General features: G+C 36.9%; 1 protein-coding gene and 1 long non-coding RNA gene across 2 annotated transcripts; one reads left to right on the forward strand and one right to left on the reverse strand.

Annotated features, from left to right (window-relative positions):
• Positions 1 to 543: 543 nt before the first annotated feature.
• LOC136242100 (uncharacterized) lies at positions 544 to 3,810 on the reverse strand. Its single transcript, XR_010694475.1, has 3 exons — positions 3,698 to 3,810; positions 3,216 to 3,646; positions 544 to 715 (listed from the first exon to the last, which is right to left on the reverse strand). It is a non-coding gene; the product is annotated as an uncharacterized lncRNA (long non-coding RNA).
• Positions 3,592 to 18,291, forward strand: LOC136242099 (uncharacterized). The gene is made up of 3 exons (XM_066033486.1): positions 3,592 to 3,756; positions 14,276 to 18,010; positions 18,146 to 18,291. The coding sequence occupies exons 2-3, from the start codon at positions 14,799 to 14,801 to the stop codon at positions 18,222 to 18,224; spliced, it is 3,291 nt and encodes a 1,096-aa protein (XP_065889558.1). The 5' UTR covers positions 3,592 to 3,756; positions 14,276 to 14,798; the 3' UTR covers positions 18,225 to 18,291.
• Positions 18,292 to 18,318: the final 27 nt, after the last annotated feature.

Genomic DNA, 18,318 nt, shown 5'->3' on the forward strand with positions numbered 1-18,318 from the left:
AGTCAGTACTGGAAGCAGAGGTGCCCTTGCCCAAGCAATGTCGTTTTGATTGGGCTCCTGTAAAGTTTTTAGATGGTATAGGATTTCATGTGATGGATGTGGTACTTAATACTGCACTGTACATCAAAATTTATATACTGATACTGACTTGTACCAACTCTGTTTACTCCATCTTGGGACCATTCTTTCAACTACAGCCTAGCCTGAGGAAAACAGATTACTAGTTCCACCTGTTATTGTTCTGCAGCATGGACTAGATCACAAATAAATGGTGTTGAGTGAAAGTGTGTCATAGCTCGATAAACGATATTACCTTGAAAATGATGTGACAATATAGGACTCTTCATTTTGAAAACATATAAAGTCAAATAGTGGTTGTTAAGCCAGAAATTTTATCACTTTTCCAACTTGCAATTGTTTGATACCAGACCTTTCCACAAGTTTTCCATCTGACTGTGGTTTACAATAGATTACAAAGATTTACTATTATCTCAATAAGCAAACTTGTTATTTTATTTATGATAGGTGATATATTATGTCCATCTGATAGTATTATCATAATTATCACATTTTAATAAACATATAAATACATTGAGAATTATAAATTTAATCTAATGTCAAAGTTTTTAAGTGTTTTCCCTTCAAACTGGAGATTTCTTGCCAGCAATGGTACTACCTGTTGACTGTCTACTGTATCAGCTTCAGAGTTGGGTACCTATAGTAGTTGAAATTTCATTGTAAAAATAATTCTTGTATAGATTGCATTCAGTATTCATAGAACCTCTCTTGGGCCCTCTGCAGCAGGGGCGGATCCAGACTTATGGAAAGGTGGGGTCACAATGAAACTGAGGCACTACATTGGCTGGTTTGGTAAGGTGAGACCAAAAAAAAAGTTACAACCAGATGACAATAGCTGTATACCTCAACAACTACACATTTATAGTTGATAAAGTACATAAAAATGATAAAGTACATACAAATGATAAAGTACATACAAATCCTTACATAGCTTGTTACACACTGCCCTAATACTGTGACTGCTTTATTAGAGTGATTGCTCTATTAGAGTAACTCGATCTTGGTATACTAAAAATTTTTGGAGGGGATCAAGAGCCCCCTTTGACCCCCCCTGCTCTGCAGTGCAAGGACACTAACAATATAAAGGACACTTTTTAAGGTTCATATAGACCTCTATCAATACAATTTTATCTCTGAAAAGGACAACCTTCGAACAACAATAAAATTTTCAGTTGGTTCCACAGTGTCTATAGAGGTTCCACTGTTAGTTGGTTACAGCCCAAATGTACTTTCTACAATATTTGTATATTTGACTGACTAAATCCTCAAGAACAATAACCATTCTATAGCAGGATTGATTAAGCAGGAACAGTCACTCACATTGTACTCAGCAATGAAGTTCATCACATCTAAGGCTAATACATTACCCACTCTACAATCACATGTGCATATATTCATTGCTCACTCTATGCCTGTGGATTTGTGCAATCTAGACAATTAGGTACCACAAACATTTTAGGCCACCAATATTGTAGATTCCTTGTTTCCTGTCACCTTCCCGCATGATAATTTTAGAGCCACATACAAATTCATTATTGCATTGGATAGTGACCTGATCTAATTATTTTCGTTTATAAGTACTAGTGTGAGCACATGGTGTATTATTGGAAAGGTAGTGAGTTTCTGATGTTGTTTAGTGCCAAAAAGCATGGATAACTACGTAGTTTGAATCCATTCTAGAATTACAAAACAGCAGATCTCTTCAAGTAGCCATTGGTGAACGAGATACATCAATGAACAGCTATATGAGTCCCACTCATCTGACAGTCTGTTACTACATGTGTGGAACATATGGAAAATTCGTACTGTTGCAGTTGATGGCTAAATTAGTGTTATTACCACGAGCATGATACACCCAGCCAGCAAACTCTACTAGATAAAAGCCTTCAAGATTTGGTGGCTGCATGCATGCTCAGAGAAAATGAGGAGTCTGCAACGCTTTGAATCTAACCTTCTATGAAATTTGAATCTTGATGAATCCCAGTGAAATCACAACAAATCTTACATCTCTGCTAAATCTGAGAGAAAAGGCAATTCGGAGTTCATGGCTTCCCTTTAATATCCTAGATATTAAATAATAGATTTTAACAATATAATTAATAATAACCGCCCGCATGGTACTTTTTGCCTGACTAGGACGGGAAACAAGCAATTTACAATTGTTGGCCTTATGTATACTCCCATGAAGCCTTAAACGGATATTTCTGCATTACTCTGCATTTTATTGGCTTGTGCAAAGGCTGGTACAGTAGGTTTTCTTGGTTATCCTGTAACTTTTCTTTTATTACAAAGGTACAACTGCTTCTGCGATAAGCTTTTCAGCAACAAACACTAGAACCGCGTGTGATTATGTGGCTTCTCATAGCGTGACACTTGTTGGTAGGGTGAACAATAAGCCACTGGCACTAAACAGCCACACGGATAACGTAGAAAACCAATACATAATTCGTTTATGTACAAACTATTGCTAATGTATAAATATCGGTAGCGATATCGGTCCTCCTACTGTTCTGTACCGATACCGATATTGGTAAAAATTACCATATCGGTGGCCAATATTTTAGCTGATCCAATTATCGGTACACCTCTACTTGTCCATAGGTTTTATGCTGAAAAGGTTAGCAGTTGCCAAGACAGACTGTTATTTCTATCACTGCATTGTGTCCCTTCTGTCTTTCTAATCAGATTTCTAAGTATTTAAAAAAATTCTAATTGGATTGTCAGATCTAGATAGTCTACAAGTCCCAGGTTGTTGGTAAATATTTTTTTATATCATAAGATGGATGGCTGCCCATGACCAACCTCCTTGAGTTCATGATGAATGCCCTTATGCATGTACACAGATCTCAACAATATTATAGGTAATGGACCATCATTCATAACCCCCAGTACAAGCTAAACTACGGGAGGGGTACTAACAAAATATACCCCCTGGTGTGAGCACTGCAGCGCATGTGAGGAAATTTGTACCTAATAGCGATTGTTTCATATTAATTTACTGGTAGTGGCAGCATTCCACCTGCGGACTTCTAGTGGGGAATTTGCTTAATGGAATTGTCAAATCTGCCCACTCTATCCATACTGGGGGGCAGAGTAGGGGCTCAGTGCATTAAAACTGGGGTGAACACAACTCTTACCACGATGTTCGTTGTAAAATGCTTCTGTTTCATGCCGTCTTAAGTGCACCAACTTCCTCCTAACAATGTAGAAAGTCTAGAAACCTTCCTTCAATATACGCTGCTCCACTAGCTGTATAATTCATGGTACGCGTGCAAGTATTTAGAATGTTACCACTTTTAAACCTGCAAATCACGCGGTCTTGCAACCAGATCAGGCTTCAATATGGCCACAGTTAACTTTAACGCATTACCACCTGTCATTTTTTCAACATCTTAAAGTAACCTCGTGCTTGTATAGCCACAAACTCGACTTCAAATTTAACCATAGTCTAATAAATGCACACCTGCATAACTCATTACCATAATCGAAGGTTGTTGTCTGCTGACTGTTCTATTAGGATAGGTCTACTCGACAATGACCCTACGTCCGGAAGTCATGAGTATGGTTTCTGCAAGGTCACTAAGTGATTACTCTGTGGGAGGCTCATCAGGTGACTTACATGTACACTGACTGACTTGATTGCTGGAGTGACGAGGGTGAATCGGGATCATCTCTTGCGTAAGTGACATAAACCAAATGCATAAACAGATAGGCTACTCGAGTAGATGAGATAACTAACTAACTATATAAGCTACTACTGAGCGTTATCCTTCGTACCATCTCGATAATCTATGTTCGTACGTACGAGGGGTCCGCAACTCCCGGCTTAAAATCTCGTACAGCCCTCTTTGAAATCTTGTTGAAATCTCTGATTTTGAAATCTGAAATCTCTGAAAATTGTTGTAAAGATCCGTATATTTCCTGTATATACTTCCGTATTTGCAGCGTCACGTATGCTACGTCTAGCATCACCACAAGTTTTTCCACAGAGAACTCGACAAAGGATTCCGCGTATTTCCGTATACTACTAATCCGCATATGTAAGATTTCAAATGCTCTGAAACCTTGCCATATAGCTATTGCTTGAAATCTTGCCAAATTGCAAAGATTTGAAGGATTTTTCAGAGTTGCGAACCCCCGCATACGTAGGTATAGAGTTGGGGTCATTACTTTAAAATGTAGACTATGCTTGAAGACATTCAAACTGAAAAAGGAAATATTTGCAAATAACACTGTAAATTTCACAAACCAACCTGCAGAGTGATTTCATAATCACTAATGTAGTAAGGGAAAATGTTGACTGATCTTACCCTGCAGAGCAGAATAACAAATTCAAATTGCAAATACTGTATGAAATCATCCATCATTTAGTTGATATTCCAGATGATTGTTTAACTCCCATTCCCTCCTTTCTACGAAGTGGATATTTTAATCAACTAAATACTATACTAGACAGTTTTAATTTTTCCTTTTTCCCTTCAGTGATTAAACTCAGTGTGGAACAATCTACCCCAGAACACTGTTAACGCTCCCACATACGTACACTGAGTTTGTAATGATTTAGACACTTTTACAATTACAACTGTACATTATAATCACACATGATTCCTGCACAGTACCCAATATAATATAATAAAAAGGAGGTAATGGGTGTCAAGATGTCGGCAGGGCCGCCCACAGGGGGGGGCAACTGGGGCATTTTCCCCGGGCCCCAGCCTGAAAGGGCCCCCCATCAAGGGCGAGCAGTCAGTCAGATCTTGATACTCTAATAGAGCAGTCACAGTATTCTTCAGAGTAGTGTAACAAGCTTATAAATAAGGAGATACAGCTGGTGAGGGCAGCTATTGTCATTATCAGTATAATAAATATGTAATGACCTTTTTTTTTTTTCTTTCTTTTTCTTCTTCTTTGGTCTTCAGCTTACAGTTAGTGTTGTTCCAGTTCTCAGTACTGGAACTAAAATAATTCTAGTTCCAGCCCTTTTTATTCCAGTTCCAGTTCTAGAACTGGAACAATAATTTTATTATTATTATTTAATTTTGCTGTGAAAACTTCACAAACAGAAGAATATACACAGATATAATATAATAAATAATGTTAGCTATTGATTGCAAAATAATAGTTACGTAGCAGAGATTTGAATATGTCAGTGTTTTCCGCTTCAAAGATGTAGCGAGGTAGTACGTTCCATTGCCTTGATGTTAATGGTATAAAGGAGTATTTGTAGGTGTCAGTGTTACAAAATGGTTCGATGAGTCTGAACATATGGCATGATCTGGTCTGTAGCTGGTACTGTGATGTCTGTAGATGAAACTCAGGTATGTATTCAGGTGGTAAATAGACATTTTGTTTAAGAATGTTGTATAGCATAGTTAAGGAGAGCTGTTCTCTTCGAGACTCTAGTGATTCCCACTTAAGTTCATTAACCATCTGTGTTACACTAGCATGATAGGAGTATATACCTTTGACATATCATGCAGCACGCCTCTGAACTTTTTCTAAAGCGATCTTGTCAGTTGTTAAATGAGGGTTCCAGACTGTAGTTGCATATTTTGCTTTCCTTAAGACTGGAACTGGAACTAGAACTATAATTTTGCCTTCCTCAAAACTGGAACTAGAACTAAACTATAAAGAAGTTTCATCAAATACTGGAACTAATACTGGAACTGGAATTGGTGATAACCATACAGTTTTTGCCAATGAGATTTTATGCTCTTTACAAGACTAGACTTTTATCAGCTGACGTAATGTAGTATATGTGACCAGATTTACAAAAAGGTATCTTTTTCACACACAAATTTTGACCCATTTTTGAACTTTGAAACTTCATAACTTCTTTATCACGGCATATAACTATCCATGAGAAAAGCCACAGCATGTGGTTATACATCTGGTTATAGTTTGATATACATCTGGTTATAGTTTTATAAAAATAAGCTTAATTGGTGCATAGATATACGACTCTTAATATGATTGGTGCAAGGAGTCAAAAGTTGTAATGTTTTGTTTGCTGATATGTAAAATGTGTGGAAAAGGTACCTTTTCACAAATCCAGTCACACAAACTATAACTTCATAAAAGCCTGTATGTATTACAACCATCTATGCATGTGCTAAAACACTGCTTGAAACAACTGATTAGCTATATTATTAGAAGAGAATGTCAAATGCAATGCCGGCTCAGTCACATTGTGATGTCTGGTTCAGTGTTTGATAATTAGCTACAGGTCTTTTAGTACCAACCTATTATAGTGTTAGTGTTAGTTGTTTGCAGGTGTGATAATGCTGATAACTACAGTATTGGCTATTATACATACATAAAACAATTAAACCTGGCAAGACTAGCATATATTACTAATAATAGTGAGTGTCCATAATTCATTATGGGCTTTTGGTAATACTTGAGTTAAAATAATTGTTTTCTAGAAATTGTAATTCTAAATGCATGGTTCCTAAACTGGAACTAGAACTCTAATTCTAAAGGTTTGGTTCCAGAACTGGAACTAGAACTGTAATTCTAAAGGTTATGCTTCCAGAACTAGAACTGGAACTGTAATTCTAAAGGTTATGTTTCCAGAACTAGAACTGGAACTGTAATTTTAAAGATTATGGTTCCAAAACTGGAACTAGAACTGTAATGACTAGCTGATACTGGAACAACACTACTTACAGCTAGGCTGAAGTTGTGCATTCAGAGTGGAACCCTCCTTGCCCTTGGGGCCCCACTTTAACTCTTTTCCCTGGCCCCTTAATTTCTCTGGGCGGCCCTAGATGTCGGAATGCCACTGGAGCATTTCCTTCCAAATATCTGTCATTCATTTTGCCATAGAGCAAAAAAGTGATTTTCAACCTTAGGTTATATTTCCTCTGACTCCCTTCTACTGTAGTTCATTTAAATCACTATTCACTTCTCTTTCTAAGGAATCTGATGTATCTATCATGTGTTACAGGTTATTATGCCATATAATACATGGACCTGAAATGCCCAGTACAAAATGTATGGAGAAATATACATTGGTTTAGGCCATTTTGACGAGCCAAATTGGGCTTCTTGTAGCATTATTAGACTCACAGGAGTTGCTCTACACATATCACACCTTGAAAGTCGCTAAATCGGACTCGAAGTAGGCTGTACACAATAATTAGTTCCATGTTTAATAGTTTTTCCAATGCAAATGTATTGGACATGCCTGTAACAGCTGTCATTTTGCTGCAGAACAAATGTAAAGCAAATTTCTGAAATGTCTTTTGGGTGGGCTTGTATTTTATTTATCACAAAAAATTGTAATGCCAATACTAAATTAACAAATACATCAGTTCACCATCAAATGGGAACTCCACCCTTGGAGCTCTGTCAAAGTAACTAGATGACCACCGAACGCCGCAAATACAGGCAATGGCAGAGCAGTATAAGAGGCAACAAAAAGCCAGCCCATCATAATGGAATATTTTCCCTACAGTGCCTAACTGATAAAGCTGATAATCAATAAATAAATATATAAAAACTGTCCCCGCACTTTGTGGACAAGCGAGAAGCCAGACATGTATAGAAAATCATACAGTACGGTAGTACTGTATAGTAGGGATCATGCAGAACTGGGCTTTTCCAGCCAAACATATCACCCTAAAACCAGCCTCAATTCCCTTCATGACAACTTGGTGGTATTGGTTAGGCACAGTCAAGCCCAAAAAAATGTCTTCAGATCAACCCTAAACCCTTCCAAAATGTTTCTATGGAATTTTAAAAATTTCTATCTAACAGAATTTTATTCTGACTAACTGATGCCTTCAGCCAAGCATAACTCGACAATGGATATAGCTACGGGCTTGCTGTTTGACGTTGTTTCATCCTGAGATGTGCCTTTTCACCAATTGCAGTACAATACACGCATCAAAAACTCTTTCTTAGGCACGTACTGATTAGTTAGTTCAATGAACTGTTCCAGATGACACCGGGGTCATAGATTAGTAAGAATCTATGCCAGGGTAGATAAGAACTCATTCTTAGCAAAGTAGACAGAGATGTGCTAATTAGTTGGCACGGTTTTGCGCTGCTTTGCTGTGTAAATTTTTTGTACTAAGCTATTTCATTCTATGAGCACTGATGTACTGTGGCCTGTATGCCCAGCTTGTTACAATTGAGATTGGTTGCTCAGGGCACTTTACACCTGTGACGCTATCTCGTGCATGCAAGTAACCATTGAATGCTTGTTTGATATCAAGCTGCCAGAATTGCAATATCCTGCTCATGCTGACAGAATTTTCAGTGCTCGCTCCTCAGATCTGTGGGATCTGTCAGATCTAATTAATTTAATGTAATAATTGATGTGTGTGTGTTTGCCTTGCCAGGGCTCCAGCTGCTTTAAAGCTTGGTACCTCTGCATCTAGGTCGCTTATTTGTTTCCTGTACACTTGCCTTAAACCATATAAGACATATAAATCAATCAATTAAATCAATTGTTGTAGAATATCAGTACACCAATCTTTGTGCAAAATTACAGTTTATGTTCAACAAAAAAATTGATAGCATCTTCTTTGATTGACTCCCATAACTACATCAAATCTTTATGAATACTAGTTACATAGATTGATTACCAGTTCTATAAAAAGAACAGAAGCAAGTATAAGAAAAAATTAGGAATTTTAAACTAGAGTAGGGATCAACAAGAATATAGCGCACCAATAAAAAGTACTGGAACAAGCTTGAGTTGGTATATTATGACAACCAATTACTGTAACACAAAAGGAAGTGAATATCCCTACTGTGCATTTCAATTATGGATTCTACTCTAGTTTAACATTCCTAATTTTTCTTATGCTTGTAGATAGTAGCTTCAGTCATGAGCCAGACCTCTAGTAGCTGAGTTGTCATAGAGGCATAATAGTTCAGGTTCTAAAGTAGCAGTGACTTGGCAGGATCACCACGTTCATGACTGATACATGCACTGTACTAATACTGCACGTGATACACACTAGATTAGCTACAAGCATGCAATACGCACATGTTCTACCTAGTACATTACATAGCTATTCTTCACAGTTCTAGACATAAAGCAAGGAATCTGGTTCAGCAAACATCCTGAGAACAAACTGCAGTCAACATAGAAATAGTCAGGCCCCTGATATTATTGTGTCTTAGACCACCTTTCGGATAAGAGAGCTCATGATCCACAGAAAAAAGAGATCCACAAGCATAAAGTGATAGTGCTCTAACCAACCATAGCATACGGCAAGAGCATCCTGGAAAACTGACTTAAGCTGCAAAGTGAATCTGTGCTCTTGCAAACGAAGAGCACTAGAGGTCCCCTTAATCAAAACAAAGTCACTGAGATGGCTCAAAATTCTCGCACATTGACAAAAACAGACTTCAGCCTTTGACCTTCAAATCAAAGATTTCCTGTTTAGTTGATCAGCAGAAGAATTCTAGAAATGAAGTTTCACAGAAGCTCACAGATATTGCGCAAACTTACCACCATAGATGGAAGATTGCATGTTCAGGACCACCCACCCCAATGAGAGAAAAGCTAGTCATGAGTGACCTGTTATGGTGGGAATGAAAACCTGGCAAATATGGCATCATCAAGTGACTGAAGATAAGAAGAATGCCATGCAGGTATGGTATAACAAATGAACAACCACCGACTACAAATAGCCCAATGTATATATGTAAAAAATTTTCAAGGTAGAAATCTTTCATAGATTGCAAGATTCAGAGGAAAACTTTCATAGGTATAGGCAGTTTGGCAAAGCTAATCGTATGCAGAATGGAGAAAAGTTTCATAGCTGAAGGGTGATATACAAATTTTTTATGTCTATGGTGCTCTTGTTACTTCTACCCACACACTGCAATTGCATTTACTCCTAGTGAGATACATACTACAAGTTTTCACATCTTTGCACACAGCAGTCTCTGTAGCACAGAACCATCAGGAATGTCCCCCAATTCTTTCTTGAGTTCCAGTGGAACCTTATTCTACAAAATAGATTCCAGGGTCTCATCAGTTAGACTTACGAGGCACCAATCGCTGCTAATTGCGCATTGCATCCAGCAGACCTTGGACTGACCCAAATTGACTATATTGAAGCTCTTGTCACCTCTGATAAGCTGTGCTTGGGTCAAGATGAACACTGTACTATCCATGATAGATCTCCACTATCTTTGACCAAGAAAGCCTTGTCCCCTTCCTTGATGGTACATTGCCAAGTCGCTTTGGCAGGACCAGTTAGAAACCATGAAATCCACCAAGCATGTTCATCATTGGTTGTTTCAGTAAAATTTAACAGCATTATCTCAAAGTCATTGTCACCTTGTTTGCTGCTGATTTTGTCAACTCTGCTAGTAAGAAACAAAACCTAGGAGAATGCATATATGAGGGTCACACTTCCTGTTCTGTCTACCAGGTAGTTGAGCACTCTGTTGAGATGAACTGCATATGTATCACTGCTAGAACCTCTACCATCACTATGGTGGGTATCTCCTATGGTACTACACTTGTACCTTCAGTCTGTTCTAATTATTTTGCAATCTCAGCAGGTGTCTTGACCCTTCGATGCAGTGACACTAGTTTTTAAATGAGGGCCTTTATCTCACCTTTCAGACTGGTATTAAGTGCTCTCTTCTCTTCATGTAGCTCGTGTACTAGTGCATTGAGCTCATCAACACGTAGCACACTGACCAGCCACTCTTTGTGTCTCACTTCTTGTTGATGTGAACATTTGAGCTCTGAAACATGCAACCGACTTGTAATTGTGCTCTTCGTTCGACAAGGTGAACATACATACAACACTCTTAGAACGACACCCAACCAGTGCCTTATACAGTTCATCACTCAGCTTATCATTACGCTTTAAACAACCCACACATGTTCCCTTTTGTCACAAAGGTCACATGCCATAGCCTTGTCTTCATCCGTAACTTCCTTCTTGCAGACTATACAGACATCCATAGCTTCTCTACAATGCAATCTACTTATCAGGATCTTGATAGACTTCTAAAGTTGTAGGAACCCAGTAGAATTTCTTCCTTGAAGCCCATGCAGGTCCCTGGTTGAGTCATGTGAACCTCCAGAACACACACAGTGTATTGAACAATTTATTGTTCTACGATATAAATCAAAAAGCTTATATATACATAGACTTCAGCTCTATAAAGTTCTGGTTGAGTTAATCTGCAACTTCTTTGCAACTCTCTGCTCCCAGTATACTCATTCATGCACAGCTGTCCATTGCATCACATGACTTCTCACAGTTAGTGAGCTTTGACATCACATCACATCACACAGAAAATCATGGTACTTACACACCAATTTTCAAGTTATTCCTATGCATATGTGGTGTGTGTGTGTGCGTGCATGCGTGCGTGCGTGTGTGTTAGTGTTGTTCCAGTACCAGCTTGTTATTTCAGTTCTAGTTCTAGAATCATAAACTTTTGGAATTACAGTTTTGGTTCCAGTTCTAGAACTACAACTGTTAGAATTACAGCTCCAGTTCCGGTTCTGGAACCATAACCTTTAGAATTACAGTTCCAGTTCTGAAACCATAGCATTTAGAATTACAGTTCCAGTTCTAGTTCTAGAACTAAAACCTTTAAGATTACAATTCTGTTTTTAGTTCTGCATAATTAGTTTAGTGCTCCATTTCTAAAACAATGCACAGTGTGCACTAAACTATGGGTTTTGATTTGATTGTGTTATGTATCTAGGCAGAGCAACTACTACAAAACTCACTATACATGCAAGACATTGATGCTCCAAGGCTTTGATTATGAGGGATGATTTGAAGTTAATTATCAAACATTAAACTAGCACATTTCGGAATGACAGAAACACCCTAGGTAGTGAGAATTATTGGTTTCACTTCTGAATCAGTGTTGCATTGGGTGTATACAATCACTGGACTAGATTGTGGACTAGACCAGTGGACAGACCACATGGACTGAACCAGTGGACAAGCCATGGACTGGACTAGGACTAGTAGATAGACCATGGACTAGAAAAGTTCCTTTCTTTTTATTTCAAGTATTTAGGAAACTGGTTGTAACTACAGTATTTTTTCCACAGTGGCACTAAATTTAGATTATACATGTAGGTGGACCTGTCAACTTACAGCTTGTATATGGAAAAGCAAGATCGACAGCTACTTAATTTGTCTTACTCAAATGCCCAGAGCTTGTGTTAGAGGATGCATCGTGCATGTCACTACTGTATATTAAATGTTGAAAACAAGGAAGATGGTGGACGTACACACACAGCTAAGAGTTTAACTGTAAATGGAAGTATTAATACTTCAATTTTTAACAGCTATTTTGCACGTGTTTCAAGATTGACTAGCAAACAATTCCTGCTCAAAGAATTAACACAAGTTGTTATTTGTAAACAACCCTAGAAAAATGAACAAGCAGTGCAGGTGGGCAAAGTTGATAAGTTCATTTGCATATTCTACACATGTGTAACAATATCATTTCTTTTATAGCAAGTTCAATATCTCAAAAGCATGGAAGTTCAAAGCCTAAATTGTCCTCAGAATCAAGAAAGAATTAACTCTAAAAATGTAATGGTTTCTCCAAGCCTGAATATTTATATAAGGCAAGAGTCCAGTTGTCCAGTCCTCCAGTTCAGCCCAGTGCTTCTAGCTATATAACCTTTTGCATCATTGAATACTTATCAGTTCTTGCTTTAATCAGCACACTAACTGTAGTCGTGTAATGAGCATTGTATTTGCTATTTTTATTGATAATAACTAAATGATTATGACCAATTTCAGTTCCAGTATTAGTTCCAGTACTTGATAAATTTTCATTTTAGTTCCAGTTCTAGTTCCAGTATTTAGGAAAATTAATTATTGTTCTAGTTCCAGTTCCAGTATTGAGAAAAGTAAAATTATTGTTCCAGTTCCAGTTCTAGTTGTAGAACTGGAACTAAAATAAAATTGCTGGTACTGGAATTACTTTTAGTTCCAGTACTGAAAACTGGAACAACACTAGTGTGTGTGCAATTTGATGCCTACTCAAGCCATATGGCATAGTGCGAATGTTGCATTGTATGTGATACAATTATGGAACTTTCCACATAAATTGTACTTGTTGTTACATTTATTTATTGATATAGTGCCGTTGCAGTTTTGACCTTTGGTGACTTTTGCAGCCATTTTTGTATTGAAGATTCATCATTATTGTCTTTATCTCCCTGAGGCATTTATTTTACACTATTAAAAAATGGTTTCAAGTTAAAGGTCTTGCTGAAAGAATTACCCTGATTTTTTATTTGAAGTCAATAGGTGATTTCATTACCAAAGTTATATTTAGCCATGAAATCCTACGAATAGTAATTTACACCCCAAGGACAAAGCAAATTTTATGAGTAACATAACTTTGCAGTGGAGCAAGCTATTCACTTTAAACTAAAGTCATATTGCTTCTTAGATCTTAGAACAACACCTTTAAGTTGAAAGCATGGTTTAACAGTGTAAAATAATGCCTCAGGGAGATAAAGACAAAAATAATGAATTTTCAATGTGAAAACAACTGTATGAGTTGCCAAATACAAATCTTCCTTGGCACTATATCAAAAAATAAATGTCATTAGGAGTACTATTTGAGTTAATTGTATCGCAAAGTGCACAAAATGCCCATTTTTGTAGTAATCCACTCTGCTATATACGTATAGCCATGAAAAAATATATTTTTTTACAGAAATAAATAATTCTATGAACGTTTATTGAATCTGAACCAAACTTTATATACAAGTTAACCTTTATGCACACTTTATGCACACCAGATTGTAAGGTGATCAAGTTTATATGTATTAGCAATTTTTTCCAAGTATGGAAAGGAGAAGAAAACTCTAGGGTTTTTCAAAAATGAACAAAACTTTGGTCACATACTTATATCTGAAGAATTACCAGGGTGATTTTGCTTGTATTTAGTGTGTTTCTTGCTCTAACTGGTGGGCAGTTCCAGTGTAAAAATGGTCAACTTGGAGAGGAATCACAGGGCTACATAGCTAGTTATGCACATGTGATTATTGTGTTTCTTCCTGATACACACACACACACAACACACACACACATGTGCTGGTATGGTTACCAGCATGACACACTAGAAGTTGCCTTGATAGGTGCTACTGTATATACTTGTAATTAATGTACAAACTCAATTACGAATAATGTCATACTTTAAGTAATCATTTATATGTGTGCAGAATGATGATCGTGATCCTGCTGTGGATTAGTTTGATCACCTTGCTCACCAGTAAACCTGCCTATAGTGAAGTGATCACCATCAACACTACTTGTGGTAGTGACAATACTACATGTTGTGTTGATGGAGAATGTGTGTGTTCTTCACTATCCACTGCTTTATTCTATATGACCAGTAACACTGTAATCAACATTACATCAGAATCAGTTACACTAGAAGATAACATCAAAATGGGATCAGGTGATCTAAACAACATCACAATAACTGGTAATGGTGTTACCATCATGTGTAACAATAGTGGGGGTGTGTACTGTGAGTCATGTGATAATGTGGTCATTAAGGGGATCACATGGGACAGGTGTGGTGATCCTAATGGAACAAATATTGCAGGAGTGACATTTAATATCACTAGTAATATTTAACTGCTTTGCTGTACCTTTCAGCATTCTCAAATACGAGCTGTCTCTTTACAAGGATTAACTGGAGTACTTATAGTCAACCATACCAATTTTACAGCAAATGCTATGTATGAAGTGCGGGAGGGTGCTTTGAGCATTGAAAATTCGGGAACTTTCGACAATTTAGCTGTTACTATTTCTGATAGCAATTTTTATGGTAATGGATATTTCAGTAAACATGGACAAAGTTTTGATGGAAGCAGTATTTATGTTGATTTTTCTGGTCATTCACTTGCTGTTTTGATCGCAAATAGCAATTTTTCTTTTAACAGAGGAAATGCACTGTTTAAAATTGATGTATTTATATTGAAGTGTATCCAACTAGTTGGAGTCAATGTGGTTAATAATAGTTATGGCTCTCATGGAAGAGGCTTTGCTTTTTTTTCTACTTTCAATAAAAGTGAGTCATTTTTAGTGGTGGAGTCTTCACTGTTTAGTGGAAATAATGCTGGTAGTTGTATTTGGTGTAAAGTTACTGGAGATAATGTTGTGATTTATATAAATGATTCAAGCTTTACTGACAGTAAACCATCAAAGTTTGATGGAACTGTAGAAACTATTGCTATTTTTTCTGAAGCCAGTTCATCAACAACAGTCACATTCACCAATGTAAACATCACAAACAACATTGTTGCAGCAACAACATTAGTAGATGGTAGAGATGCAGTTGTCGTTTTGATATCATATGTTGGAGACTTTGAGGTAAACATGATTAGAGTAAATTTTACATCAAATGAATATTTAGGACATAATGGAGGTGCACTATTTGTCGGACTTTTTGATGGGACTGATGTCAATTTCTTATTACATATGACAGAGTGTGTGTTTATTGATAATAAGTCTTCTGGGCATGGTGCAGCACTGTATGTTTATACAGAACTATCTGCTCCAAAAAATCTCATCATCCAAATTTTTAACACCTCATTTGACAGGAATGTTGCTGGTTATAGTGTACTGTACTTTCCACAAGTACCATTGTCAGCGATTAAAATTCAAATAAATAATTCAAATTTTACTAACAATATTGGTAGTTCTATGTACGTGTCATCAGGTATTCTTCATTTAATAGATAATGTATTGTTTGAGAACAACACAGCTGACTATGGTGCTGCAGTGTATCTTGACCAGGGTAGTTATATTCTGATTGATGAACAAGCCACTGTTAGGTTTCTGAATAATTTTGTTTCACACAATGGAGGGGCGATTTACATAGACATGATATCAATTTGTCGAAATGCTTTTGCATATTCTTCCACACAATCAGATCTTCCCAATGTTACATTTGCAAACAATTCAGCTGGATTAGCTGGTAATTCACTATATTTTGATATTGCCAAGTTCTGTGATTTAGAAGAAATAGTGAACATGAGTGATCCTCATTCTATGATGTTTATGCCATGCCACTTCAGCTATTATCAAATAATTAACAACAACAATGTATTTGTTCCATGCAATGTAAACTACACTTCACTCAATGGTACTGGATCTCCTATAGTCACTTCATCACATGAACTGAGATTATATTTCCCAAACAATGATGGTGTTAATATATCATCTAACTCTGATCACAACATTTACTACATAAACAACAATATTTTTGGTCATGAGGTGAAGTTCAATGGTGTTCTTCTTGACTTATTTGAAAAGAAAGCAGCACCATCACTGTTTAACATAGAATGCATTGATTGTTCAAATGTAAACATCTCTCTACTGAATGATAAAAATATTTTGATTGACAATATCACAAATCTTAGTGTTAAATTTATGGGAGCAAATGAAACAAATATTAATGTAACTTTAAATTTAAATTTAAGTTCATACTCACACCCAAAGGTAAGTACTACACTTAAAGTAGAATTAGTACCTTGTTTTAAACATCCTGGAAATGTGTACTGCAAAGTGACTCAGACTTGTGTTTGTTACCATCTTGATGTGGTGGAGTGTTATGACACTTACAATGAGATCAGAAGAGGTTACTGGTTTGGTAGTATTGGAGGAATACCTGCAACTACATCATTGTGTCCTAACCATTATTGTAGGATTCGTAAGGAAACCAGACAAGGATACTTTGAATTACCAGAAACAGTTAATGCTCAGTGCAAAAAAAACAGGTCAGGGACTGCTTGTGGAAAGTGCAGTTCAAACTACACTCTAGCATATGACTCTACTGACTGTATCAGTGTAGACCATTGTAGTACTGGAATGACAGTGTTAGTGGTAGTGTTGACCTGTTTGTATTGGATTGTAGTGGTAGTTGGTGTGTTTAGTTTAGTGTACTTCAACTTTCAGATATCATCAGGATATGTGTATGGGATAATCTATTACTACAGTATGGTGGGTATCTTGTTGAGTGTTAACACAAACATTTCTGATGAAACATTTCAACTTGTTAGAATCTTGTCAAGCTTTGCAAACCTTACTCCCGAATTTCTTGGGCAGCTTTGTTTTGTGACAGGATTAAGTGGAATAGACCAGTTGTTTATCCACTACTCTCATGCTGTTGCTGTTTCAATACTGACATTGGTAATTGTACTGGCAGCTAGATGTTCAGTGAGAATAACAGTACTTGTTAGTCGATGTATCATTCGTGTTATCTGTCTTCTCCTATTACTATCTTACACATCATTAGCATCCACTTCACTACAGTTACTGAGACCACTCAAGTTTACTGGTGTTAATGAGGTATACACATATGTATCTCCACACATTAGATATTTCCATGGTCATCATGCCATATATGGTATTATGGCAGTGATCTGTGAACTGGTTGTAGGGATTGGTTTACCATTGTTGTTATTGTTGGAGCCATTGTTAAATAGGAAAATTAACTTCATCAAGATCAAACCATTACTGGATCAGTTTCAAGGATGCTACAAGGACAAGTATCGCTGGTTTGCTGCTTATTATCTGATATTTCGTCAAGTGGTTATGTTAATTGTATTTGTAGGTAACAGTAACTATTACAACATGTTGTTTTACCTACAGACAACTTTAGTTGTTATCGCAATGATCCACATGTGGGCTCAACCTTACAAAGACAAGGTGTTGAACTTTTTTGATGGACTACTATTAAACATAATGTTAGTTATTGCTAATATAAACATTTATACTTTGTTGCAGTCTGTTGCTCCTGGAATAACAATAGCTTTGTTGGTCCTTCCTCTATTCTTATGCTGCTTAGCTGGTATCAACCTAGCAACTCATCGTTTTGTCAGATATTTCAAGAAATCTAATGAATACCAACCACTTGATGATCTTATTACTGCAAACCCTGCAAGGTGTGTGTGTGTGTGTGTGTGTGTGTGCGTGTGTGTGTGTGTGTGTGTGTGTGTGTGTGTGTGTGTGTGTGTGTGTGTGTGTGTGTGTGTGCATAGTGTACGTACTTGCTTATTTTTGTTTACACATTATTTTAGAAACAACAGAAAAGGTGCAGCAAGGAGACATCCTGGCTACTTTCACTATCAAGAATCTCTTGTTGTACATGACAGTTAGTTTGACTATATATGTCACCGACTTGTGTGCATGCATGATTGACACATCCATATTGTAATGCTTGTGACTGTGTGTATACTAGATTCGTGTGATA

The sequence above is a fragment of the Dysidea avara genome, chromosome 13 (assembly GCF_963678975.1).
Source record: "Dysidea avara chromosome 13, odDysAvar1.4, whole genome shotgun sequence".
In the NCBI taxonomy this organism is placed as follows: domain Eukaryota; kingdom Metazoa; phylum Porifera; class Demospongiae; order Dictyoceratida; family Dysideidae; genus Dysidea; species Dysidea avara.

What these genes read in the sequence shown, in the direction of transcription:
- LOC136242099 (XM_066033486.1), top strand. Translation starts at nt 14,799, where the DNA reads ATGTATGAAGTGCGGGAGGGTGCTTTGAGCATTGAAAATTCGGGAACT. An exon ending in ATTACTGCAAACCCTGCAAG is followed by an intron (nt 18,011 to 18,145) that starts GTGTGTGTGTGT and finishes ACATTATTTTAG; the next exon opens with AAACAACAGAAAAGGTGCAG.